Genomic DNA, 26,510 nt, shown 5'->3' on the forward strand with positions numbered 1-26,510 from the left:
GCTGCGCGCGCTTCTGCCCCCATCGTTTGCCGCTGGGTGTACACGCCGCCCCCCTCCCCCCTCTTCCTGCGAAAAATAAAAAAAAATTCTGTGATAGCGCATACATGTGTTGCTCGATTTCTTTGCCTCAATCTATCGAAAAGGTGAAACAGTGTATTTGCTGCGCTCAAATTTCGCATTAGGAAGTAACGTAATCGTCGGTAATTTTTTTTCCTCTTCCCATCTAAACCGTTAAAAAGTGACTTAGTCATGGCAATTCCGGAGCTAAGATAAGATCAATAATCACATAATCACATTCGCAGCTTCTGAAAAACAGTTACTCTCCAGAAGCCCCTCGTTACAAAGTAAAAACACATTGGAATATTACCAAGAAATGCATTCGCATACACAGGAACTCAGGAAGAAAAGCGGTTAGAAATATGCTGCAGAAGCAAGCGCAGGAACGACGATGTGCACAAAATTTTAAAGAAAAAAGCTTACTCGGAAATCGTGCCAACCTGCCAGCCTTGGCGCCGGGATTAAACGCGTTGCCGCTCGTATCACCACCACCGTTGAGCTAATGTCACATATGTACACATTCTTACATACTGCACACTCAAGAAGTGCTGTGTCATGTGTTGCCTCTTAACATTACGCGCTAACAGCGCGGCTGGTTTCCTTCTATAGGACAGCACATGCAGAGCGTCTTGACACGGCGCGGCTACCGAGCGACGATAAAACAGAATATCAAGCCTTTCTTCTCGATGCATGCAAAGGCTCACTGTTGTTCCACCCCTGGAGGGCGCACTGCTACACACCGAAAGAAACGCCGTAGGGTAGTACGGGATAAGTTCAAGCCGCCTGTATGCCAGCACGATCTCGCGACGCTCTGTCCAAGGCGCTCTATCAAGCTCACGACAACTCGGACGCGGCGATTAAGATTCTCCTGATTTGATGGTGTTGATCTCATTTATAATCAATTCTGGTAATTCGCTCATATCCAGACCTGCATCAATGACAGCAAGCATACACAAGTTCTGCAGCGTCGGTGCTAAGTGCAACACGTGCAGGTCCGTGCAGGTCTTCTTCCTCAGAAATCACTTCGAGATGATCTTCCTCCACAAGGCTGGGTGGAGGCCCGAAGCCGCCGAAGACCAACACCCTCTCTCCAAGCACACAGCATCCGGGCGAGTACCTCGCAGGCGGGCCTGATCCGCTGGGCGTCAATTTACTCCAGCACGACTTTTCAACGTTATACTTGTGCATATCTGGAAAGTAGGTGTTCAGCACTCCGTTGTAGCCGCCGAAGATACACAGCTGTCGCTCGTACACGAAGGCAGAGTGACGGTCGCGCCCCTCCGGGGCCAAGCCTTGCACTTGTGAGCGCACCCACGTCGCAGTGGTCGTTTCCAGATAATATAAGCAATTGTCGTAAGGATCGTGCGGTCGTGAGAATTCTAGGTTGCCACCCCAAACGTACATGCGGGTTCCGATGGTTGTCGCCGTGTGGCCGTAGCGCCCGAGGGGGGCCTCTCCGCTGGTCGGGACACGATGCCACTCTAGGGTCTCCAGGTCCAGAAAACGTACAAAATTCGATGAACCTCTGTGCAATCCACCAAAAATGTACATCCGGTGACCAAGCACGCACGCCGAGTGGTTAACATCAGCACTCGGTACTTCGCCTCTTACCGCCGGACGGCTCCACATCATGGCATCGCTATCGAAGCGGTAGAGGCCGGTAACCTCTGGGCTGATGTGCTGTCCGCCCCATATGTAGACGCAGTGGCCGTAGGCTACAACGCTGCGGCCCATGATGTAAAAAATCGGCTCAACTTCGGGAAATGGCCGAGTGTGTATTCTATCCCACCGGTACGAGATGGGGTCGAAGGTGTACACGTCGACGATGTAGCCCGAGATTTCATCACTGTCCGGCCAGCAGATGTCGAAACAGCCGAACAAGTAAACCTTCCCTTCGATGGTGACCGATGTTTCGTTGAAGAGTTCTGGAATGCGGTTCAGCCGCGCCGTCCACATCGTTCGATGGCAACCAGTTCTTGCGAAAAGGATATCGGGCCGCTTTGTTCCTTTCCAGTCAACGGCCACGCAATGAAATCAAACCTGGTGGTCGGCTTTATTCGCTCTTCTTCGTCCTTTTTTTCACAGTGCGAGCTGCTGATGCGCCGCCTGCCGGAATCACTGCGTGGTCGGTTATGTTCATAGCTGCACGCAAAGAAGAGAGGAAGAAGACGCGCTGCACAGTGGGCGGCGCATGCGCATGCGAGCGCGAGATTTTCTTCTTTACCTTTACCTTTTTAAAGGAAGGTAAACAGCGCAAAACACAGGACGAACGAAGAAAACGACACACAAGGCGCTGACTAGCAGCTCAAGTTTAATCCGCCCGGAGCGAAATATTTTTGCTTGGAAAGTTGTATCAACCTGCCCGAGCTTCAGCCTGTACCTTTGTTGATGGCACCGTTCGATGTGATGACGTCACGCGTCAGAAGTAGTTGGCCGATTCACTAATAAGCACCTCATCTGATTGCGTCGCATGCCACATATATTGCGGGCCGTGAACACGCTGAAGGCGTGTACGAGGACGAAAATTTTAGACCTGAGGTGGAGAGTCCCCGAAGATCTAGCTCTACGCGCGTAACAGGCCAGAAGAAAATACGAACATCGAAGCTTGGCTTTGTGTGTATATCCTGAATGTATATTGAGTGTATACCCTGGTGATTTCGTATTTACTAATTGAATGATCGCTGCGCGGAGCCTATCCCATCTGTCCTCTAGAAGTCAGGCGAGCGCACAGTTCGAGCCTCGAATTATACTTGCCCTCTGCTCTCGACGTTTGCAGAAACACAAGGAGCAGACGTGTCTGGGCAGATGACACGCCGTCTGCGAAAACACCGCCTTTGGAAAAAAGGCATCAACGATTGCTGTCCACGAGAAAAGGAAACAGCCGGGGAAACTGAGCGCTACTGTTTCAGTTTTCGGTCAAGAACAAGTAGAAGCACTAAGCAACCAGGTAGCGGAGAAACGCGTGAGAAATCGGTGTCGGTACCGATTGCAGCGGGGTGGAATCTGGAAAGGTGTAGCTGCGTTTGTCGCTAAACGTCGATGTTTTGTTTGTGTTTACTACACATGGAAAAATTATTTGTGAAAAGTAATTGATTTACACTACTAATTACTAGCCTAAAACCGCGCGAATGCAAGTAACTGCTGCTTCCAAAAATAACGTAAATACAATAAATACTTCTGATAAATAATTAATTACTTCAAGATTACTTGTGAAGCTTAATGTAACGTAGAATGTCGGAAAGTTGGGCTAGTCGGATTGAACTATACATCATAGCGGTGAAGAATGAAGACAAGGGAGAAGAGGGCAACACAGGCACTATCTTTCAACTGAGGGTTTACTACCGCGAAAAAGGAAATATATACAAACAGGAATAAAGGAAAAAAATCAAAGGCATTCTCACACAAGACTATCTAATATTGCAAAATCGCTCTCTAGTAGTGCGATATATGAAATGTGCGCTGCCTCATCCAGGCGAGCTGTAGTGCGGACGCAAAAATGGGTCTGCAAAAAGCTTTGCTAACTTGTAATTCTTCGAACGTATTTCAGGATTTAAACAATCAAATATGCGTAGCTATGTGTAAGTCACATGCTGGTACCAACTTTGTTGCGCACAATAGTAACATTTATTGACCGCATCTTCTGGGCTTATCAGCGTAGCGGTCCCAGTCGTAGGAACAAGGCGCAAAATAGCGATGACGGTGGCCGCGACCTTGCGGCTCCAAACGGTGCCGCCTGGCAAGGCACCTGGTGCGGTACCGTGCCGGAAGCCCGGCATCTATATCCGCGGGGCTCCCCACTTGGCTCCGGGGGCGGCCGGACTTCGGTGATTCTTGTAGGAGGGGAGGCCGTTCGCGGACAGCCACTGTGCGATGAAGATCAGCCGCGACACGACGATGTAGCACGTGGCGGCGATCACCGCCAGGATGGCGAAGATGAGGCACGCCCGCGGCATGCTTACCGCGTCCCGCCGGACGGAAGGGAATACGCCGTCCGGGGTGGAAGGCCGCGGCGAACGGCGGGGCTCATCTCCACTGCGCGGCGGCTCTCGTCGCAGCTCCGTTTCGTCCGCGGACTCGTCCGGCACCCCGTGGTTCGCGGCGTCGGGGATGTTCCGGCCTTCCGCCGAACCACTCCTGTCATTCGCCGTCGGTGATGGCATTCGCACCGGGGTCCCCACTGATAGCATACGGGACATGTGCGTCTTTCCAGGACCACTGAGGGCTTGTTCTCTGGGCGGGGCTGGCGCGGATTGCTCGCGGCATGAGCTGGCGCCGTCCTAATTATGTTGTTGTTGTTGTAGCCTTGACAGATCATTCACTTCCTCCGTCTAATATGAAAGCCGCGTTCTTTCTGTCGCAAGACGTGCACACTGCCAGAACAGATGTTCCGGTGGGAATCCTGCGATGTTTGCACTATTTCTTACTAAGCCAGTGTAGCATAACGCATTATAAAAGGAAGAACACATTTCGCACAATAGTTGACCTTATATTCGGCGTCAGAGAAAACGACAAAGACGAGATGAGTACAGCGAGTATTTTCATATGGGGAAGAAGAAGAAGAAGAGTAGAAGTGAGAAAGAGAAAGTAATTTAATGAAAGAAGAGTAGAAGCGAGGAACACATCACAGCGCGTCTAGGGCATGAAAGAACAAATGAGATTAAGATGCCTCTATGGGCTTTATTATAGGGATTTAGAATTTTGCATCTGCCGCATAGAGGAAAATTTTTTATAATGCAGTAGACTATATCCCTGGAAATTAGGCTTTTTATTTCGAAAGTGCAGCGCTGACTACATTTGCGCGCTATCGGCGGGCCAGCGGAAGTTGGTGGCTGGGCAGGGGGAGGGGCAGCCAGTGGTCCCACGAGGCTCAGTGGTTGGGTGGTTAGTTAGGGGGTGCTCACACATTCCCAGACCATGTCGCAGGGAGTCTGGGAGCCCGGGCATAAGCTACAATTTGGAGTTGTGTCGGCGGAGAGGCTGGGCCGTCGGTTTTGTGGCGTCGGAAAAATGTCTGTCTGTAGCTGCCGATATAGGAAAGCTTCCTTTCCCGAGAGTGCACGCTGAGGGGAGCAGGGAGGCGAGATACAGTGTAGTCGAACGCTTGTATTTCAAATCAATTTTTTTCGCCATCTCATGGTTGTTTTCAATAGCCTGACTCTACCGAAAGCCTTTTCGGTGCCGCGGGTCCCTTCACAATCTTTCTGTGCATGAAAACAATTGTTCAGCACCCCTCTCAGATGAAGCTGAAAATTTCTAAAGCGGACCAAGCAAAAACTTGTGTCTCCTGCTCTTGTCGATCCTCAATTTTAGGTGAACTCACCTTCACCTTCGTTCTCACCTCCGCTGCGTCGAAGAAGTCATCAGATACTACAACTCCGAGAGCTGCGTGATCGCTGTCCTCCCAACCTTTCGAGCTACTCAGATTGACTAGCGATCAACGTCTACAGTAGCAATCAACGTCTACAGGACCATCGTAGTCGAAGCCGATGAACCGCCGTTTGTCTTCCCGCCAAGCGACCGTTTTTAGGCGTTCGTCGTTTGCTCGCCAGAGTGAGAATGGATTTGACTTTTGATATCGGAGATGTATTTCGGAACTGAAAGCACAGGCGTTCCCCTGGTGGCTAGCAAGGATTTTACTCATCATCATGTTTTATACCATTATGGATCAACTCTCAAATGCGAAGGGGCACTGTTTGCGTTAACTTATCGCTCCTCCTCTGATAACACCAAGAAATGCATTAAATACATGAGTGGTGTTCTTCAATATATTTCTCCTTTCAAACCTGCCGTTGTATTGGCCAAAATTTTAATATTGACGTATTGGCGTATTGACAAAGGCAAAATGGTCCTATTTCAGGAAATATCTAATTACAAAGCAAATACAGATCGAAATGTTGCATTGCAGGAAGCAAAGCACAAATGTAGCGCATCTCTGAGGTAAGCAGTAAGCAAGTTTAAGCAGCAGCAAACACAGCGGCGGCGACGAGTGCAGAATTTTTGAGAAAAAAAAGATTACTGTGAACTCACATTAAACCTGCAAGATTTGGCTGCACGAATTAAATGGGTTAAAACTTGTATTGTCACCACTTCCGAGAGAATGCGACCCGAAGACTTCCGTTTCATCAGCGCATGAAGTTGGGCTAGTTGGTTTTACATGACTACAATATTACCGCAAAAATGCGTTGTCTCATCTTTTCTTCGCGTCAGCGTTGTGAAAACATTGCTTAACGAGGTATAACTAGCTCACCGAGTATGTGTTAAGCTTGGCCTTGAAAGTGACCTTAGAAAAACCTAGCATAGCTCAGCCCCTGCAGAAATAAAAAAAATATTGCCGCGACCGGGTTTCGAATCCGCGGTGGCGCGAACAGATCAGCTTCTCTGGCCACTGCACGAGGGCACTATATGCTATCGTCGTAGGCGATCACGCCTCGTGCTAAACTGCAACACAATCTCGCGCTGTGCATTGCGCAATGTCATCTTCAATTTTCACCTGCGGCGCGAGCAGATACATGAGATTCACCTCGATAATCACTTAACCTAGGTTTATTGTAACAAGGTGTGCCGACCACCCAGCAAAACAAAAGCACGAGTCAACCAGGCTAAGCAAATGATTTCGCACGACTACTCGGTTGGGACACGTTAGAACTCTACCACATTTTTTCCCTGCATTTTATAGTCATGGGTGTTCATAATGTATTAGAAGGCGCGTGCGCCGTGTCTTCTCACGGGGTGTCGCACACGAGGCACACTCTCCACCAATAGACTGGGGGTCGGGGGCTCGGCTGCCCCCCTCCATAGATAGCACAAGCTGAGCGTCCTAATGCTGCGAGGCTACCTGGAGAAGCACAAACGGGACGTCAGGCGTGTCCGCTCGATGCACAGAGCACAGAGTCCGCTCGATGCACAGATGCTCACAATTGTTCAATCGCGGGCGTGCACGCAGCCTCACAGCCACACAAGCGTCGTCAGTATTTCCGCCATGAGTTCCAGCGCTCTATAGGTCTCCAGCACCCAGCGACGCGGCTGCACAAAAGCGGTACAGCGAAGGAACAAGGGCTTCATTCCCAGAACCTAACCCTAATCGAGGCCCGCGTAGCTCGTAGAAAGTCGGTGGGGCAGCTGCTTTTCCACGGATCACACTCGAAAGATGCGGGCTCCAACACTAAATGCGTGCGCTGGCGATGAAACCGCGCTCTCAATGTGCGAAGCGAGGATCTGGCAGTTAAGAGTTGATCGCGAATCACCGCACGTTGGTCCCCAAGCTCGTACAGGGTGTCGTTATGAGACAGCTGGTGAGCGTGGTGGCGAGTTTGTCATACAGTTGGTTTTCCTCGGCGCCGCGCTGACCCGCCAACAACTGCACGCGAATGACACATCCGTGTTCTGCAAAGCTTTCGATGGTCTCACTGTATACGCACAAAAGCTGCGGACCACGGTTTCGGTTATACAGGCTGCCGAGGGCGGAGCGCTAATCGCACAGCGCGGCGCTCCTAGGTGATAGGGGGCCAATAACTGTCCGCCGCAGAAGCTCAGTTTCTAAGGTGTTTTTCAGAATAAAAAGGCATTATTACCTACCTAAGTAAAGACACTGATAACACTATTGTGGCCACCATCTGGTGGCCACAATAGTGAACACCATCTGGTGGTGGCCACTATTGTGGCCACCACCTCACCACCATCTGTGGCTCCGCTGAAGGCGCACCATTCGTTTGAAGTGCAGGACGAGTCCGCTATCTGTGATGAGCCATAAGAGGTAGCGTTGATCTCGTTTCTAATAGCTACCGGTAATCCGCCTACGTCAAAACCTGCTATCGATGACAGCAAGAAGACGCAAGTTCTGCAGTGTAGGTGCTGAGTGCAACACTTGCAGGTCAGTTATCGCCTTTTCGTCTTCAGAAACATCGATGGGCTCTCTTTTCTCATGGTCTGGGGCGTACCCCAAGCCACCAAAAACAAACACCCTTTTCTACCATCACGCTGCAACCGGCCGAGCGCTTAGAAGACGGGCGTAATCCATGTGTTGTCACTTCGACCCAACACGACTTCTCGATATCATACTTATGCGTGTCTGAAAATTAACCGCCCAGCTCTCTTGTGCGGCCACCGAAGATGTACAGCTGTTCGTTGTGCACGAAGGTAGTGTGAAGTTTGCGGCCTTTGGGGAGCGCACCTTCCACTCTTCGGCGCACCCACATCAATGTGGTTGTTTCCAGATAATACAAGGAATTATCTTACCGGTCGTTGACCTCTATGTTCAACGCCTGGCCACCACATGCATACAGGCGGGTTCCGACTGGGGACGCCGTGTGGAAGCAGCGGCTAGTCGGTTCGACTCCACTCTCATGGTCAAGATAATATATACGGTGTGAGGACTCCGGGTCCAAAAAACCAAAGTTGTACATCTGTTGACCCAGCACACAAGCAGAGATGCTCAGTATCGCAACTTGGCCGCACATTTCCGAGCGGCTCCATGTCATAGCGCGGGTACCGAACCAGTATAAGCCGCCCATCTGCGACCTTATGTCCGAAAAGCTACCCCCCATGTAGACGCAGTAGCCGTAGGCGTCAACGTAGTGGACTAAAAAGTTAAGGGGTTCGTCGTCGAGGTGCAACTCTGTCAGTGGCACACGCCCTGTCGCCTTAGTTTTTCTAAGGGACACGGGTTTAGTGGACATACTTCGATAATCATTGTGTGTGAGAGAGTGCGTGAGTGTTGAGTATGTTTGATGTCACCTTTTTTTTTCTCTTTCTCTCTCTTTCTCTCTCCATTTCACCCTCTTATTCATCCTCATCTGGAGTAGCATGCCGGGCCTATAACCAGGCAGACCTCTCCATTATCCATTAATGTCTCTCTCCTCCTCCTCCCTGTCGATTCTGATGAATTTTTATGGCTCTAGATCAGCTGCGGCTAAAGAGCGCCAAGGCACAAAGTTGCTTTGTCAATTCATGTTGGTTTCACAGACACATTTTCCAAACATTTCACACCAGCCATTGTGGAAGGCTTGTCGATAATGTATAAGGCGTGCGCAGTGCACCAGAGCGCTCTCGCATCAGTGTAAATAAGCTGTCGGGAAGCTTCAAATACAGTCCAGCATGCTGTAGATTGCCTTTGATATGATCTGAACCTGATTCAGTCACTTATACAAGCTTTGACGAATTCTCTCGGCTCACGTTCACGACATAGATGCCGATCGGATGCTTCCAGATTGAAACTAGAATGTATATAGCGAAAACAGGACCATAACTAGCAGGCTATAAAATCAGTGAACATTTAAAGCAGCGTCAAAGTGAGGGCAGACATGCGGAAATAAGTGATAACTGTTTGGCTTTCTGAAGTCATCGCAAAAGACGCAAGTTGTTTCCGGATAAGAGGTGAAATCGACGCCTACCACCACATATCTCTATCTACCACCTGCTCTTAAATGTATGACCAGCAGGGGCTGGGCGGAAAACTAAAATTGGTCACAAAGCTTCATGCCGAAGTGACGTAAATGCGACTCGCTTGAACAAACCACCAGACTGGAGTTGAATCGATTTCAGTGAATAATTCTTCGATCAGAAAATTTGTTCTCTTTGTTATTTAGAAAAAGTGGCGGCCCCGGGCGACATGAATATAAAAAAAATGCTAGCGACTTTTTTGCTTGCGCCAAAATCGAGCACAGAAGGAAGGAGTTCTTTGCGTATAACAGAAGAGTTTATTACTGCGTCCAGTAGTGGCGCCGAAGTTGCATCACCACCACACCGCAGGACTGGCTTCGCTGAAGGCACTCAGTTTGCTTGAGATGCAGCATCTACGAAGAAGTGATAGCGCAGACCATTTGTTTAATGAAGCTTGGCAAGGGGCATAGATCCAGCCGTGCATCAATTACTGCAAGTAAGCACAGGTTCTGCAGTGTCAGTGCCAAGTGCAACACGTGGAGATCGGTCAGGGCCCTTCGCTCCTCAGCAACTTGCCCCTCATCCTGGTTGGGTGCCGGCCCAAAGCCGCCGAAGATAAACACTCTTTCACCCATCACTGAGCAGCAGTGCCAGTACCTGGGAGATGCTGGTGAGCCACATGGCTTCACATCGGTCCAACGCGACGTCACGGGGTCGTACTTGTGTATATCTGCCAAGTAGGTCTGCAGCGAATCGCTGTACCCTCCGCAAATGTACAGTTCTTCGTTATACACGAAGGTTGAATGACTTCACCGGCACACAGGGGGAACTCCTTGTACCTGTGGGGATACCCATGAAGAGTTGGTCGTTTCAAAATAGTATAGGATGAAGGAAGGGTCTGCTGGGCTGCCGCCGAAAACATACCTGCGGGTCCCGATGGCAGACGCAGTGTGGCAGGCAGGTAGAACCGGAGCCTCTCCGCTAGTGGGGACACGATACCACTCTAGGGTATCCAAGTCAAGGACCCGCATATACGGCGAAACATCCCAGTCTCTTAAGATATACTTACGGTGCCCAACAACACAAGCTGTGCTGCCGTAAATCGATGACGGCACCTCACCGGCCACCTCAGGGCGGCTGCATGTCATGGTGCTTGTGTCGAAGCTGTAAAGGACAGTCGGCGATAGCCAGCTGGGCGGGCCGCCCCACAGATACGCGCAGTGGCCGTACGCTACAACTGTGTGGCGGGAAATGTTAATCAGCCCGCCGTAGGGAAGCTGCGTCAGCACCATATTCCACCGGCGCGACGCGGGGTCGAAGATGAAGACACGGAGCAAGTTCCATGCCCCATGGTAACTGTCGAACGAGTAGACCTTGCCGTTGATGTGTACAGCCCTGTGGGTGACATAGAAAGAGAAGTTTATCCCCGTTTAACGCCGTTTAGCCGCACCGTCCACATCCTGCAGAGACACCTGCTTCTGTAAGAAACAAGGGCCGGTCATTCCTGCAAGGGTGGCGGCGTCATACGGCTAATTTTTGAAAGAGCGATATGGTGATCTGTATTCGCGGCGTAGAAAGAGAAGTTTATTTTTTTTCTAATGTCAAGAAAAATGCAATGCAAAACTGCTGAACTCAATGCTCTGATCAGTCAAGCACATGCGCAGTGACGCAGCACTGAGCACGTCAGTAAGGCAGTAAGCCGACACTCGACCGCCGCGCAGGACGATGAAATATGTCGACCATTTGCGCAAGAACTCATCCTCACTCATTGACAGTGCGTCCACGCATGCTTGCTCAAAGAGGCGCGTGCGGAGGCGCTGCAACTTTGGAAACATTGCTCTTTCCGGACGCCCATTAAAGGAAACCGCTCCACGCTGCCGCCACAAAACGAACATGCCGACACACAAGAGCATATTGTAAACAGTTCGCGTGAACTAGTGCGCGCTTCGAGGCGGGTTAAAAACATCCGTGACACTAGTACCCAAAAGGTGCACGCCACTACACAGTCGAACATAGCGTGCCGCAACGTTTCTAAAAGACCGCATTGCGGGCATCGGACGGAGGGCGCCACGCCCCACGCCGCAAGGCGGTCTCTTGTGGGCAGGACCCGCCAGCCTCGCAGCCAGCCGAAGTCCCTGACATCTGCAGGAAGCGCAGCTGAGGTCAGTTGGCGCCAGCGTGCCCGTCTCGTTTTCTGGAATTGTTCGTGGGTCAGCTCAGCGACCGTTAGTGCTTCACACATCCTGGAGGGCGGGGTTTCATCAACATCCAGATCGGGCACGCTGGCAGTCAACGACGCCATAGTGCGTCGACGGGTGACTATTTCCGTTAGATTTTGGAATACTTTTGTCATTTTATGACACTCACACGAATGAATGTTCGAAAACAAACATGTACTGTTGCTGTCACCAAGATTAAAAGCGCTAAGGGTCGTTATAAAGTGCGCGTAAGTGGTCAAGAGGCTGTTCTGCCATTACGGGCTTGTTTCAGAGCGAATTATCTTCTTGACGCCGCGAGATACGTGGTTAACGCTTTCCAATCGAGAATTTCGTTTAGTTGATCGGTCATGCCAGTCGCATTGATAGGGACTGAATATCTGGCGGCCCTAAAAAGAAACGTGAAATATATATTGCTTAAATCCTGCGGAGCTTTTTTTCTTTCCTTTAGCACGTGTTTGGTTGCCGCCTTATCGTCTAGCAGGTGTATAGTATCGGTGTCATGCATTCATATCGGGAGCAACAACCCTTCTGTTGAACCCGCGTCTTTCGGATCAGCAGCCCGGAAGGCGCGGCCGGTATCGAACCCGCGTCTTTCGGGCTGCTGACCCGAAAGACGCGGGTTCGATCCCGGCCCGCGGTGGCCGAATTTCGATGGAGGCGAAATTCTAGAGGCCCGTGTACTGTGCGATGTCAACGCACGTTAAAGACCCCAGGTGGTCGAAATTTCTCGACCGCTTCTCTACGGCGTCCCTCATAGTCTGAGTTGATTTGGGACGTTAAACCCCAATAAACCAACAAACCACCAATCTGGCCGCGATGATGAAAATGTGGCGTGGATGGTCGGGATTTCACCTTTGCATTTCATCTCCTAGCAAGAATTGCCTAAAGTCGGTCAATTCTTACAGCGGTTGCTGATGAACTGGAAACATGCGATTTTAGTCACTGTGCCTTCCATATATAACTCTAAATAAGTGGTTTTGGAGGAAAGGAAATTTTGCACTGTTGCCTCACTTCGAGGTGGACTCCTCAACTGCGCCGTGAGGGAAGGAAGGAAGGTGGGAGTGAAAGATTTGGATTGTGGGGGTTAAACGCTCCAAAGCGGCTCAGACTATGAGGGACGCCGTAGAGAAGGGCTCGGGAAATTTCGACCACCTGGGGTTCTTTAACGTGCACTGTGCACTTGTGTGTGTCCCAGGAGTGATCGCCGTTTTCCGAAGTTTTTTTCAACGCAAACATACAGCTCAATGGAATCGCTTTTTCAATGCAATCAGAGCGTTTGCTCAAAAGTACTTTCTTATCGGACTCCTTCAGCAATGCGAAAGTTTTTGTCGAGTCATTCTTTTCGGTACACAAGCCCCACAAGTTTGAGTGGACGCGCACGACTCTGTACCTTCTGGAACTGTGAAGCGCTTTCCTACGCGGCTATCGAACGTAGCCCAAGAAGTGAGAAAAACACTGCGCTGTTCGGTGCAGTTCACTTCCGTGCTTTTTCTCCCGCTTTTTTTTTTCGTTTCTAAGCAACTTCCTAATGGGCCCAGTTCAGTATAAGCACCGCACTCGAGTTCACAACTTCACACAGCTCACCTGAAGTTACTGCGGTTGATGTTTCTGAGTCTTTCACGTTGTTCGTTACAAAAATAAATTTCTTGTTCTGTGAACATACTGCACCGAAATTGGTGATAGAAGACGATACACGGTGCCTTATTTGAAAGCGTTACCGCGAAATGTGGCTTTAAAGTAGTGTTTTAAAGTCTGAACAATTGTTGACGCAAAGCGCGGCAACGTGCAAATGCGAAGCCTCTGAAAGTTGATATTGGCGATTAGAGGACCATCGTCTCGCTATACGTGATGCGTACTAAGCTATCTTCGAGGGCGACTTTCTTGCTGATTTGCTGTCTCCTTTCCGTCATTGATACCAGCGCTCTGTCGGCTGGACTAAATTCAACAATGCTTAGCATTATGGAAGCCTCGAATTCATCCCCCGAGAGATCTGTCCTCTTCCACTCACCCCAGAATTTACCAGAGTTAGAGGGACACTTTAACGACCTGCCGATACCACTGAAATTCGTGAAGGACTCGCTCGAAGACGTATTGTGCGAATTTGTGCCTTATGCCGCTGAAGGAGGAAGCTGTTCTGTGCCGCGGAAAAATTCTCTCTCGTTCTCCGTACAGAAGCGGCTTGTATTTGCGCCCTGGTTCTGGAACCAAACCGCGAATTGCAGAACGTAACCGTAGTTTGCATTCAACAGCTGACGTATACGCGTTGGTTTATTCCTACAGATTCACACGAGGAGGTTCTCACGCAGTTTCGCAGCGGCCTCTGCCAGGTTACGAGTGTCACTACCGCTACCATCAATGCTCCCACAAGCCGATTCAGAAGATGCAATCAGCGAAAGATTGTCGAAGCTCCTGAAATTTTTTTATTGAAGATGGACCGGACAACTCCTTTCCAAAAGGGAAGCAGTTCCTGATATGAACGGATTTCATTGAAATCGCTCTGATGATGCCAGAAGCTGCAGCCCTTCTGGACGCATACAGAACACTGAATAACAGTGTGCACCTCATCAGAGCCAGGAATGACGTACAATTTTATTCAGAGGTAGAGTTTATAATATTAGCTTACACCGGCTCCTACTTTCAATTTCCACACATGTTTAAAGACACCCAATTTTCTCCAGCAGTGCTCTGTTTCTTTACTCAACGTGGTACTGTCATGCAAATAACCTTTATTGACTCATGGATTTCGTTCACCTGGTTGATAGTCACTTCAGCGGCTCTCGGCGCTTTCCTCTGCCTGGGCCTGTGGATGACCGTTAAGCTTATTCCGAGGCAACACTGCTTCTCCCTGTCTGACGTTTGCCTATTCCTAGTTGGTGGCCTGTTAAATCAGAGCCCACCATGTATGCTGGCGGAATGCAGGCTAATTCTTGCTTCATGGTCCTTCGGCATGTTTTTCTTAGGTAACTATATTCAAACAACGATCACTGCGATACAAAGCGTCCCAAGAATTTCAAAAGGAATCGGTACTATAGCAGAATTGAAGCTTCTGATCGAGAACGGTTTAGTACTGCCCTGCGCAACGAACCATTGGTTAGGAGTGAGGGACGTGGTCAGTTATGGAGGAGAAATGTCGCCCGATATAGAAGCGATCATGAAAATATTCCAGAACTGTTACCCAGACTGCATTCAAGGAAATCGAGCGATTGACCATTGTTTCCGCTTGGACAGCGAAGGCGCTCACGCTGTTCTGTCCGTGTGTAGCGATGACATGGTCGCAGAAGCGTCGTGGTAGAATCTTGTCCCTGGAGAGCGCTTCTTAATGGAGCATCGGGGTATCGCCCTTTACGACACCAACCCGCATAGGTAAGCGTATGGTTTACACCTTCCTCGGGGTTGTATGTGCAAACATGTCGGATCGGACATGCAATCCCGCTAGTTTTATGCGGTGTCCGTTAGGCTGAGTCCGCGAAGGAAAGCAGTTAGTTAACTGCCAAACGTATCTTGGCGCCATTTTATAACATTTTGTTTATCCACCTTCATCGGACTTCACGACTGGTGCGAATCATAGCGACTTTTATAAAGCCGCACTTAAATCTTGGAAATAAATCGACTAAAAACATTATCAACAGCTTTGACCACGTCCGGCAACTTTGCTTCTTTTTGCGGCCACCGTATCCCCGCAAACTTCATAATCTCATCCGCCCGCCTAACTTTCTGCCACCCCCTGCTACATTTGCCTTCTCTTGGAATCCACTCCGTTACTCTTAAGGACCAGCGGTTATCATTATATGCCCTGCCCAAGCCCATTTATTCCTCTTGATTTCGACTAGGATGTGATTAACCCGCGTTTGTTCCATCCCCCGCTAAAATGACACTACCTGCAGTGCAAAGAGATCCCTAGCGCTAGGGCGTACGACATTCTTCCCTTGTGCGCTTTTGTGGTAAGCCATGGTGTTATTTAACGTCCACGATCTCTCTCGCAGGTGCCTGCACCACCGCACACTGCGGGCGGTTATTGAAGCCGCACTGGCCACTCGCCATCAGAAGCCGAAGGCTGTGGACCCCAGGGACCCCAGGGCTGCGCCGCAGCCTTTCCACGTGTACCTCTTCGTCTACGCGCTGGGCTGCGCGGCGTCGGCCGCGGCATTGCTGTGCGAGCTCCTGTGGTATCGGCTTCACTGCGAAGGTGGCGGATCTGAAAGGCTTTTTTTGCAGCGGTGCTCGCCGCCCGAGAATACAGACTCACCCTTAGAAACGATGCCACGGATCTTGTCCAATAAGTGACGAAGAAACTGACGACTCATCCTGCAACCCCCCCCCCCCCAAAAAAAAAAATAAAGGGTCGCATAGTTTACACCATCCAGCTTCTCACTTTCCTAACCTGGCACTGCAAGTCATCCCCGCCGTTACTGCAGCTCTATCTGGAAATCCTGGTATGACCGAGTTGATGTCTTCACGCATTGTCGAAAGGTACTTAAGACCCTGAAGAAAGCACCCGGTACTCTTTAATTTGCCTGCTCCATCAATGCTACTTTTCGCTATTGCTGGAAACTCGAACCCTATTACTGAGTCCAGGCCTACAGATATCTGCTGAACATGCCAGCTGGTGGTGTTGCACTGATACAGATTTTCGTTAATCCCCCAGAGTATCTGCTGGTGTATGTGGCCCATACAGGAGTTATTCCCATGGCGCTACTGGATGCATAATGATGCCATCCTGACATTTTCCGACGTCCCACGCACTTCCTGATTGTGAATTGAAACTGCTTGTAACGCCGCCTTTAGCTTCATGTAACGGCAGCGAATACCATTCGGCTTTAGAGAAAACAGATGAAGTTCAGCGCTGCCTAGTCCCGTACTGAGTCCTCATACGGTGGGTCGGTGGTAGTGCATGGGATTACACGAATTGAGGTGGGTCATTAGTTATCTCGCAATTCAGGAAACTGTGATTCGTTAGTTAAGCTTACCAACAGGAGCCAGAGATTTGGTTGACAAACGCTCAGCTAGGAAAACTGGCAGGCACTCAAAACGTTAATTTTACATGCAGTGGGACCTAATACACTTTTTCATATTACCTAGGCACAAATCGTTGAATTAAAACACGCTTATCGAGTGCGCCCGACTATTTCTTATAGAACTATATGTTGTGAGCATTTCTCTTTAAACTTACCTCATTTCTATGGCAATCAAAGTATTGTGTATTATGGTGTCCACGTATCTATCCAATCCGTTTCTTCCCATCCCATCACCACTTAAGTGAGACGGTCGGCACGTATTGTGGAGTTGCCTTGGGATTCCCGCTGTGCGAGCCCGGGTTCGCGCATTGCACTCGCCTTTGTATTGAGAGCCTAAGCATTGTTCTGACTAGGTTCTATGCTTTGCTGGAAAACAGTCTTAGCGCGTGTGCGGGAGACGTGGAATGTGCGTCGGCTATCAGTGCTTGGTAGTCGTTTCTCCTACCGCCTGCAACAGGATTGCGCTGTTGGCGCAAAACGATTTGTAGAAGTTATAGCTGTTCAGGCTGATGCAATAGCTGTGATAAGTGTAAACTTGGCAGCGCCTGAAATGTCAAGATTTTATTAACTGATTTTGAAGTAGCATTTTGGTGACTGGAATTTGCAATTTTTTTTATTTTATACCTCGCAGGCCCCTGATATGAGGCTTTACATGACACACAGGCATGGAAATTAAACGACAATGGTCTTGATAGCGTTTTTAAAATGGATGGCGTTGATGTAATGCACGGCGTTCTGTAGATCATTCCAGTCCCGGGATGACGCGACGAAAAAAACATCGAGAATGAGCGGTAGTTCTTGCGGTGGGGGCGTAGACGGCGTTATGGTGTTTAATAGGGCTTGAGAGGCGATAAGCAGGTGATGTGACCATTCTCCAAAAGGTGAATGATAAAACATATGAAAGAGACACAATCGAGAAATTTTTTGTCGCGTTTCAAGGCTGGGTAAGTTAGTTCTAGATTTTAAAGCAGACACACTAGTGTAGCACGAATAATCACAATAAATGAAGCGGATAGCCCGATTTTGTATTTTTTCTAAGGTTAAAGAGAGGCTAGTCTGGTGAGGATCCCATATTGCTGAAGCATATTCTAGTTTAGGACGGACAAAAGTTATGTATGCTAATGATTTGATGGAAGGGGTGGCTAATCGTAGATTACGCCGTATGAAACCAAGGGTACGATTAGCCTCGTTAGCGATGTTCATGATATGGTATGACCATGTTAGGTTTTGCGTTACAGTAATACCCAAGTACAACTTACATAAAGAAACGGACGACACTTCTGAACCGAAAAGAGTGTATTTAGAAGGAGTATGCACCTGCCGACGATGGAACGAAATCAAACATGTTTTGGAAATATTGAGAGACATTAACCAACGTTCGCACCAAGTTTGGATTCGGTTAAGATCTTGTTGAAGAATGCCAGCGTCAGTACTGTTAGTGATTGGGCGGTAAATTACACAATCGTCAGAAAATAAGCGGATGATAGAGGAAATACTGGAAGGAAGATCGTTAATATATATGAGGAAAAGCAAAGGACCTAGGACTGTACCTTGGGAAACACCTGAAATGACCGGCTACGTGGAGAAGAATGATTGTTAGCATAGACAAATTGCTCTCTGTTAGTCAAAAAGTTACAAAGCCGTTCCAATACTAACGAATTAAGATTTAGACACGATATCTTCAGTAGCAGTCTTTTAGGCGGTACTTTATCGAAAGCTTTTTTGAAATCAAGGAAGAGAGTGTCAGTAGGAACGTTTAGGTCACGGTTGGAGCTTAGGTCATTAATAAAAAGAGAGCCAATTGGGAGTCACATGAACGGCCTTTCAAAAAGCCATGCTGGTTAGTATTGAAAAATTTTACGGAAACAAGGAATTTGACTATGTGCGAATAAATAATATGTTCCAATAGTTTCGAACAGACGCTTGTGAGGGAAATGGGGCGGTAATTTTTGCATGAAACAGGTGAGCCCTTTTTGGAGACTGGAATGATCTTACCAACTTTCCAATCTTGTGGAAGGACACCTGTTGATATGGACTGCTGAAAGAGGTGGCACAATATTACACTTACAGTGTTTTTAGTATTTTTTAGGATTTTAGAATTTAGGCCGTCAACACCAGATGAAGATGTAAGTTTCAATGATTCAATGAGTTTCATGATTCCATTAGCATCAAATGTAATCTGTGGCATAGATGGGAGGGTCGACAGCTGGGAAATCTGGTAAGTCACCATCAGGTTCCTTTGTAAAAACTGACGAGAAAAAGTTATTAAGAGCGTGGCTACATTCGAGTTCCGGAATAAAGTTGTTGTCGTCGTCATGTATTTTTAGAGGCTGTGCTTTATAACTCTTTGAACACTTTAATGTAGAAACACACTAAGATCAAAGTTTCAGATCAACTAGGAGTGAATGTTTAACACTGCGGAAAGGTCAGGAACGGAGACACAAACGGGACGCAAACACTGCTGTGTCCCGACCATGCGCATTTGTCCATGCCGTTAGCGTTGCTTCATGAAAAAGCAACTAGCCTGCACGTTTACCCTTGAAAGTGGAAACTGTAACGTACTACTTGAACACAAAAACAGTTTACGCAGTTGGAACTATTTCCCGGTTTGGATTTAATAACAAAAACAGGATTATGAATTTTAACTCTTTGGAACCTGCTAATAACTTCCCGCGGCCGTCAAAATTAGCGGGTAGAAGCGCAGCAGTCCTTTTATCAACCCGTGATTGCAGTACGTACGAGGAGTCGCCAATCACAGGAAACTTGTTGGCGCGCCGTACCACCGCACTGTGCCGTCTTATGGCAAACAAAAGCTGAAATAGCAGAAGGAAATTATGTAGTTGTGGCTACTTCCGCCTAATACTTGCTGCTAATGCAGAAAAACCGCACTTACGCTGCAAAGAGCAAGATAAAACTTTTTCATTCCCATCGAGTTTTGCAATAGATGGATTGATGTCAGTGAGGATCCTCTAGAAACCGTTCCTTATAATACTATACCAGAGATATTGTGTATGTCATGGGTCATGTTCAGATGCCTTTGAAGATATCTCGGCCTTGAGAAGCACACTTCTATCCGCGCACTTGGTAGGCACCCGTGTTAAGTGAGAGGATTTATTTCACCTCAAACCTAATATATAGTGTTGCAGCAAACAGCATCTTGAGTGTATTCTGCTCATTACATGCTGACTATTCGTGTTTTCTCACTGTGGCACATTTCTTGTTTATCGCGCGGTATGTCATTGATCGGTTGGGTGTTACATATACCCAACGTATCATAGAAAAAGAATCAATGCCCCACCTTCATATGTGTCAGAAGGTTTCCCTTGTCGCAGTACGAAGAACCTGAGCTGTTTCAAGCACTCTCGCGCTCTTGATGCACAAAATGCGACAGCTTGTACTCTGCCCATGGACACGTCCATACGTGTCCTCTTGTCTGCTGCAGCAAGGCCGCATCGTTTAAATAATTACAGCGTGACTTGTTAACTCGGTGGTAAGCGCTTGAGTTGTGTGTGTTGCCTCGTTTGTCGTGCGTTCTTTCCTCGCTCTTTTTTTTTTACTCTTAACCGTTACACATCGCATATCACTGTTTTTCTTCTACGCTTTCTGTTATGCGGTTTCCAAGTAATAAATGAACGTTTCATCAAGTTAATTATTTCTTCTTTTTATACGCGGAAAATCCTGTTACTACAGAGATTACAGGCAAAGGGCTCAGAATTTGCCACACTTACATATTAAATATCAGCTCAGCTCGACACGCGGGCGACAGAAGACACAAAGAGATCTGGCTACCTGAGAAACGTTTTGATAGCGCTCTCTGTTTGCTCTTCACTTCTCCTCGAGTTCAGTGTCACGCTGAACGTCGAAACTAGCCAGAATTTAGTAATACTTGCTGGGGAACTAGTCAGTGCATATTTTCTTAAAAGGATTTAGCGCCAAAACAAACAACACACAGTGTTGGGCTTGTCCCGTCTATCTTACTGTGCGCGGTCGGTTTTGGCGCCAAAATTCTTTTACGAAAATATCAACTATTTCTTTTTCCCCACCGAGAAAAAGCAAGCTATGAGCGCACCCTTTTTTTTTCTCTAATGATATCTCTCGCTGTTTCAGTAAAAAATGTTCATGATCGGGGCATGAATTGTGAAAGAGTGGACTGGATTCCAAGAGAAGGCATGCAGGCGTAGCTGAGGATAGCAGAGAGTAAGGATTCGAATGACACTAGGAAGTTGGAGGGGTTAAGTTGGTTGCAGCGACTTAGGACAGGGTTTATTGGAGTTATATGAGAGAGGCCCTTTCCTGCAGTGGGCCTAGTCAAGACACTGCTGCTGCTGTTGTTGTTGATTATGATGATGATAATGATAAAGGGAAAGACCTACGAGGACTCTGCAGACGGGACGCCAGGTTGAGCGCTTGGGGAAAACTGTGCCACGGAGGTGCGAGTGCGTGACGTGGGACCACGGGAGTTGTCGCTTAGCGAGCGGTCTACCAAGGCCTGACACGTCGACCGTGGAAAATCCCCGGCCCCGCATAGCCACGTACGGGGCTCCGCATCCATAGCCATCGCAAAAATCCGTGCACTGCGATAAGAGCGAATAGAAATGTCCGCAAGCCACAGTGTAGCAAGCGTTGTGGACTTGCTCGCTGTTAACGAAACCACTCAAGTTTCCGAAGGATGTAGCGAGGCCTATCTTGCTCTACTGCACCGAAGCATGGCAGATTTGAGTACTTTATAGAGCTCTCGTTTAAGGTTATGAAGACATCTGGTGATCAGATATTGTTGCAGAGCAGAGGAGTGTGAAGCGGGAAGTGGCCCGGGACGGAGTACTCTCGCTAGACCTGCAACAATTAATTATATATAATCATGTAATCATGCCTCCCCCCCCCCCCCCAATTACTACATCTTTGTGGGTGCGCTGTAGTTCATCCTCATCTGAGCCGGGCAGCATCGACGCTTTCAATGTCGTCCGAGGCTCCTGGATCCCGCCGCTAAGCACTGGCCCAGCCCGATCCGACCTGTCGCTCTAGCTCACCCCGTCCGGAGTACTGACGGAGTAACGACACGAAGACGCGGCCCCAATGTCTTCGATGGCCCTCGCGTTGAACAATCACTGCAGCTAGGACGTCAGGACAACACGAAACAAGACGGCATCCCCCGCCCATGCCGTCCGGCGCATTTTTAGCCTATGGCGTGTGGTTCTTGACAAGTGATGGTCATCAATCTGCCAGGACCATAATTCATCAGGCCAGTTCATTAATCGCCGTAGGAAGTCTGTACTCTGCTGCATGCCTTTCCTGCCGAAATCCGCCCTCACCTCGTACCTCAGTACTTCAGCCATTGTTCGGGACTTTCGCTCGATGGCGCCGGGTAATGTTATGAACCAGAAAACGACGGAAGGTTGCAGTCGCGCTAAACCCAGCACTCGCAAACTGAATCACATAAATTCAACCGGTGGTAGCACCTGGCGTCACTCCTGGCGTCACTTGAATGCTGCGCGTTAGCTCAGGGGCGTGCAGGGGTTAACCATCCCCTCTGCTCTCAGTGTTTTTGTTGTTGCGCAAGGTAAATAGGATCAAGAGGCAATCACAACACGCCGCTAGAGGTTAAATGGCGTCCCGTTATCCCTGTGCCATAGTTATGTCGTGTTTCTTCTCGACATTGATAGTTTGTACAGACGTATACGATTCATGGCGAACTATACATGTTCAATCCTGCGTCGTCTTTCCGACTGTTCCGCTAACACATATGGAGAAGCAATTGCATCCAGTCAGGCCAGTGCGCCATCTTTCTGCTGCATGCGTCGGTTCGACCACGTGGGACTGCGACCTGTTTCAACTGGGCAAACAACAAACAACGCAGAAGAAGGGCTTCCACTGCAGTTCGTTGCCGCATAGATGCCTGTGGAACGCTACACTGTCCACCGCGCTTTTCAGTGGGGGTAACCATGATTAGCAAAGCAGATCACGTCAACTTCGCTCAACCTCAGCCTCTCATTCACCAGCCAATACTCTGGGCATAGAGGAGTCGGCCCCCATCCCTCAAGATAGGCTTTGCGGTGTTGCGCTGCCGGAAGTTTTGAGGAATTGTATCAACAGAGGAAGGTCCTCGCGACATTTCCCCCATGATCTCAATCACCGCTTTAAATTTAGCTTGTATTCACACCTTATCCTGTCCGGGGGTGTAGCTCAGGTGGTAGAGTGTTCGCTTAGAATGCGGAAGGTACTGGGGCCGATACCAAGCACCTCCATGAAGGCCACTTTTTTTGCCTCTTTTAAAGCGCCGCAACGTCAAAAAGGAAACAATATTTGAGACTAGGTGATTTATAAAGCGCAAGAACAACGCAATGGGCAATGAGATATATCGCAGTGCAGAGGTCCTGTTTAATCTTTGCCGCCTGGAGTTGTTTTGAATGAATCATAATCTCAGTCCACTGAAGTTTTTGCCTTTCGTTTCCATCGCAGGCTGGCCTCCGCGACGGGAATTGATTCCACGACCTTGAACTGTGCAGCCAAACAATGCGAACACCTAGCCATCCCGGAGCTTTATCTCCAAACAAAGTATGCAAATTTAAAACAGGTTCTGTTTTTCCACCTCTGACACGTTCCCTGGTGATCTCTAAAATGCTATATGCTCTGTGTGCTTGTTCACCCCTTTCTGCATACACGAGGCGACGGTAAATAATGACGGAGTCGCAGAACTTTAAATCGACAGCGTTAACGCCCCTGTTCTTCAGAAAAATCTGGCGTTGTCGTCGTATTGAGCGAAAAATCCCGGGATAAGCAACCTAGGTGGGCTACCTAAGTCACGTGACCTTGTGACGTCATCACAATCTGCCTACCGAATTGTGAGCAAACTGACCAGCATGGCAGGTGGCAGATGAATTAATTATTGCTCGCGATAGGTTGCTCGGAATGAGCAACCTGGTGTTGCGTGGCAAGACACTGCTGGCCTGTGGACCCGCGAGCTCCGGAAACTGTTTGTGCCGCGAGCGTTCCGACCTATACTCGGCGTCACAGGGTGCCGGCCTCGTCGCGGAAGCGGGGCTCATGTTCGGCGTTCGAAAACGCGACCGTCGATGCCCAAGGACGCTTCCTTCCGAGGACGCACGGCTTGGTGGCGTGGACACGGCGTTCGAGAGCGCGACCTTCAGCGCCCAGGGAAGCTTTTTTCAGAGAACGCGCATCTTGGTCACGTGGGCACGGCGTTCGAGGGAGCGGAGGCAGTCAACGAAGGGCGTCTCCCTCCAGCAGCGGAAGAGAGCAGCTGCTCGGGGAGCCAGTCTGTAACTTCCAAGGGCCTGGGACCCTCTTTTCTTTTGGGTCAAAATCTCTGAATAAAGACCCATTTCCTAACCTTCACCGAGTCCACAGCCCGAACATCGCAACACTGCATGGGTCGAAGCATCGTCATCTCTGGGAAACTTAAAAAAAATGTGAACTCCCACTAATGATCGATTCAGATATGAGTGCGTGCCTTGAAATAGCGATGTGCTTTCAATGTTTCTGTTATGTATTGCATGTACTTTTCATTTAAGCGTACGTATATACATTACGTAATTTGCTTACCGTTTGTTGCTACAGTGTTTTGTGTATTCGGAAAGTGGACTGACACTTAGCCAGGCATTCGTTGCCTTTTTGTCAGCCTCCTCGACAGTTTTTTCGTATTTCTGCCAAATAAACGTTAATTCATACAAGACCCACCAGTTGCAGCATCGCTTAACCGCTGCACTACTGCGCCAGGAGAGGTACGAGGACTCCCATGGACCTATGACTCTAAGGTCGAGAATGACCACTCCGGCACCGCAGTCGTGGCCTAGTGGTCTGGGCGTCCGCCTCGGCTGCGGGAGGTGGTTGGTTCGAAACCCACCGCCGGACACCCACCGGTAAAAATGGGTACAAGCCACCCCCGGCCCGGCGCCCGGCTTCTTCAGGGGTGTGCGCTTGGAGGAAGCTCCGTAAACCCCGCTGCGCCCCTTCGGGGGCAACCTAGTTTCGAGCACTCAGCCTGCAAAGGTGGTTCGTGTTTCACTGCAAAGTGAGGAGTTCCGACTCAAAACTCGTACGCTCTAACCAGCGTGTCTCAAGACAAACACTGTAAGCGATCCTTCGTTCCGAAGAGAAAACTTCAGAGTACCACAGCTGACTAGACATGCCGGTTTTTCCGGCTGTCTGACTTGAGAGAAAAAAGTGCACCGAGGCACCGAAGCGTGGCCTTGTGGTAGAGCATCCGCCTCGCATTCGGGAGGTGCTGGGTTCGATCCCCAGTGCCGCCGGGTACCCACCGGTTTCTTTAATGGGTACAAGATTTCCCCTGGCCTGGTGCTCGGCTCTTCTAGGGTGAAATGCTTGGGAAAAGGGTCTTAGACCAAACAGTTGCCTTGGCGGATGAGTGATAAGTTCCCCTGCCAAGCAACCATAAGTCCGCCTCGTGCGGCATAAGCCCAATTTGTGGCCCTTTTTTTAGCACCGAAGCGTGGCCTTGCGGTAGAGCATCCGCCTCGCATTCGGGAGGTGCTGGGTTCGATCCCCAGTGCCGCCGGGTACCCACCGGTTTCTTTAATGGGTACAAGATTTCCCCTGGCCTGGTGCTCGACCCTTCTAGGGTGAAATGCTTGGGAAAAGGGTCTTAGACCAAACAGTTGCCTTGGCGGATGAGTGATAAGTTCCCCTGCCAAGCAACCATAGGTCCGCCTCGTGCGGCATAAGCCCAATTTGTGGCCCTTTTTTTTTCTCGCAAGTCAGACAGCCGGAAAAACCGGCATGTCTAGTCAGCTGTGATACTCTGAAGTTTTCTCTTCGGAACGAAGGATCGCTTACAGTGTTTGTCTTGAGACACGCTGGTTAGAGCGTACGAGGTTTGAGTCGGAACTCCTCACTTTGCAGTGAAACAACAACCACCTTTGCAGGCTGAGTGCTCGAAACTAGGTTGCCCCCGAAGGGGCGCAGCGGGGTTTACGGAGCTTCCTCCAAGCGCACACCCCTTAAGAAGCCGGGCGCCGGGCCGGGGGTGGCTTGTACCCATTTTTACCGGTGGGTGTCCGGCGGTGGGTTTCGAACCAACCACCTCCCGCAGCCGAAGCGGACGCCCAGACCACTAGGCCACGACTGCGCAATTAGCCCATTAACGTTATAACGTCATACCCCAAAGGCGGAGCTTTGGTGTCCCTTCCAATTTTGCCAGTTTCGACCTGGTCCTTGCAGTTGAAACTGTGATGGTCGAAAGCTTGCAATCTATTCACGTTTCTGCAAAATTAAAACTTAGGGACATGACGCTAACGTACCTTGCTATTACAGCGCAGTGTATTCGGCGAAGTTGTAACAACGCTGTCCTGTTTCTAACTGGAGTGGAAGGTATGTAGCTGTGCCTCTGGCGCAGCACTAGTTAAATGCAGTGCGGAAATGTCCTGTAATGTCACACGTGCATCATTTTTAGTGTTATGTGCTCATGATATGTCTTCACACTGCCCTTCGTGTTATTGTTTTGCGTAGCTTACGCCGATATTTACTTCTGCACTGTCAATTAGAAGGTGGCTGCAAGTGGATGATGTTCCGTATTTTTCACGCGAGAGCCTTAATACCTCTATGTCGAAAAAAATGTCCGGCGTTGGCGAGCGTTTGAAGCCTTTCAACCGGAGCGGCTGGAATACGCAGATGGAATGTGGCGCCTTGGGAAAGAGACTAAAACGCCACTAAAATCACTGACAACCTCCGGGTTCACTAGAAGACCTAGCACATGACATTATGCAAGGGATCCATGATAGTGGACCACACGAAGCTTCCATCGGGCATTTACAGCGCTTAGGGCTATAAGATGATTTGATAAAGGTGCACATCTCCACACTTCCTA

General features: G+C 49.1%; 1 protein-coding gene and 1 pseudogene across 1 annotated transcript; one reads left to right on the forward strand and one right to left on the reverse strand.

Moving 5' to 3' along the window:
* Window positions 1–973: 973 nt before the first annotated feature.
* LOC149357103 (uncharacterized) lies at window positions 974–2,013 on the reverse strand. The gene is made up of 2 exons (XM_089576509.1): window positions 1,669–2,013; window positions 974–985 (listed from the first exon to the last, which is right to left on the reverse strand). The coding sequence occupies exons 1-2, from the start codon at window positions 2,011–2,013 to the stop codon at window positions 974–976; spliced, it is 357 nt and encodes a 118-aa protein (XP_089432635.1).
* A 1,968-nt stretch (window positions 2,014–3,981) lies between these two features.
* Window positions 3,982–26,510, forward strand: part of LOC149357104 (sodium- and chloride-dependent glycine transporter 1-like) — a 44,429-nt pseudogene continuing 21,900 nt past the window's right edge.

This window comes from Amblyomma mixtum, chromosome 3 (assembly GCF_055824585.1).
Source record: "Amblyomma mixtum isolate Tamu chromosome 3, ASM5582458v1, whole genome shotgun sequence".
Classification (NCBI taxonomy): domain Eukaryota; kingdom Metazoa; phylum Arthropoda; class Arachnida; order Ixodida; family Ixodidae; genus Amblyomma; species Amblyomma mixtum.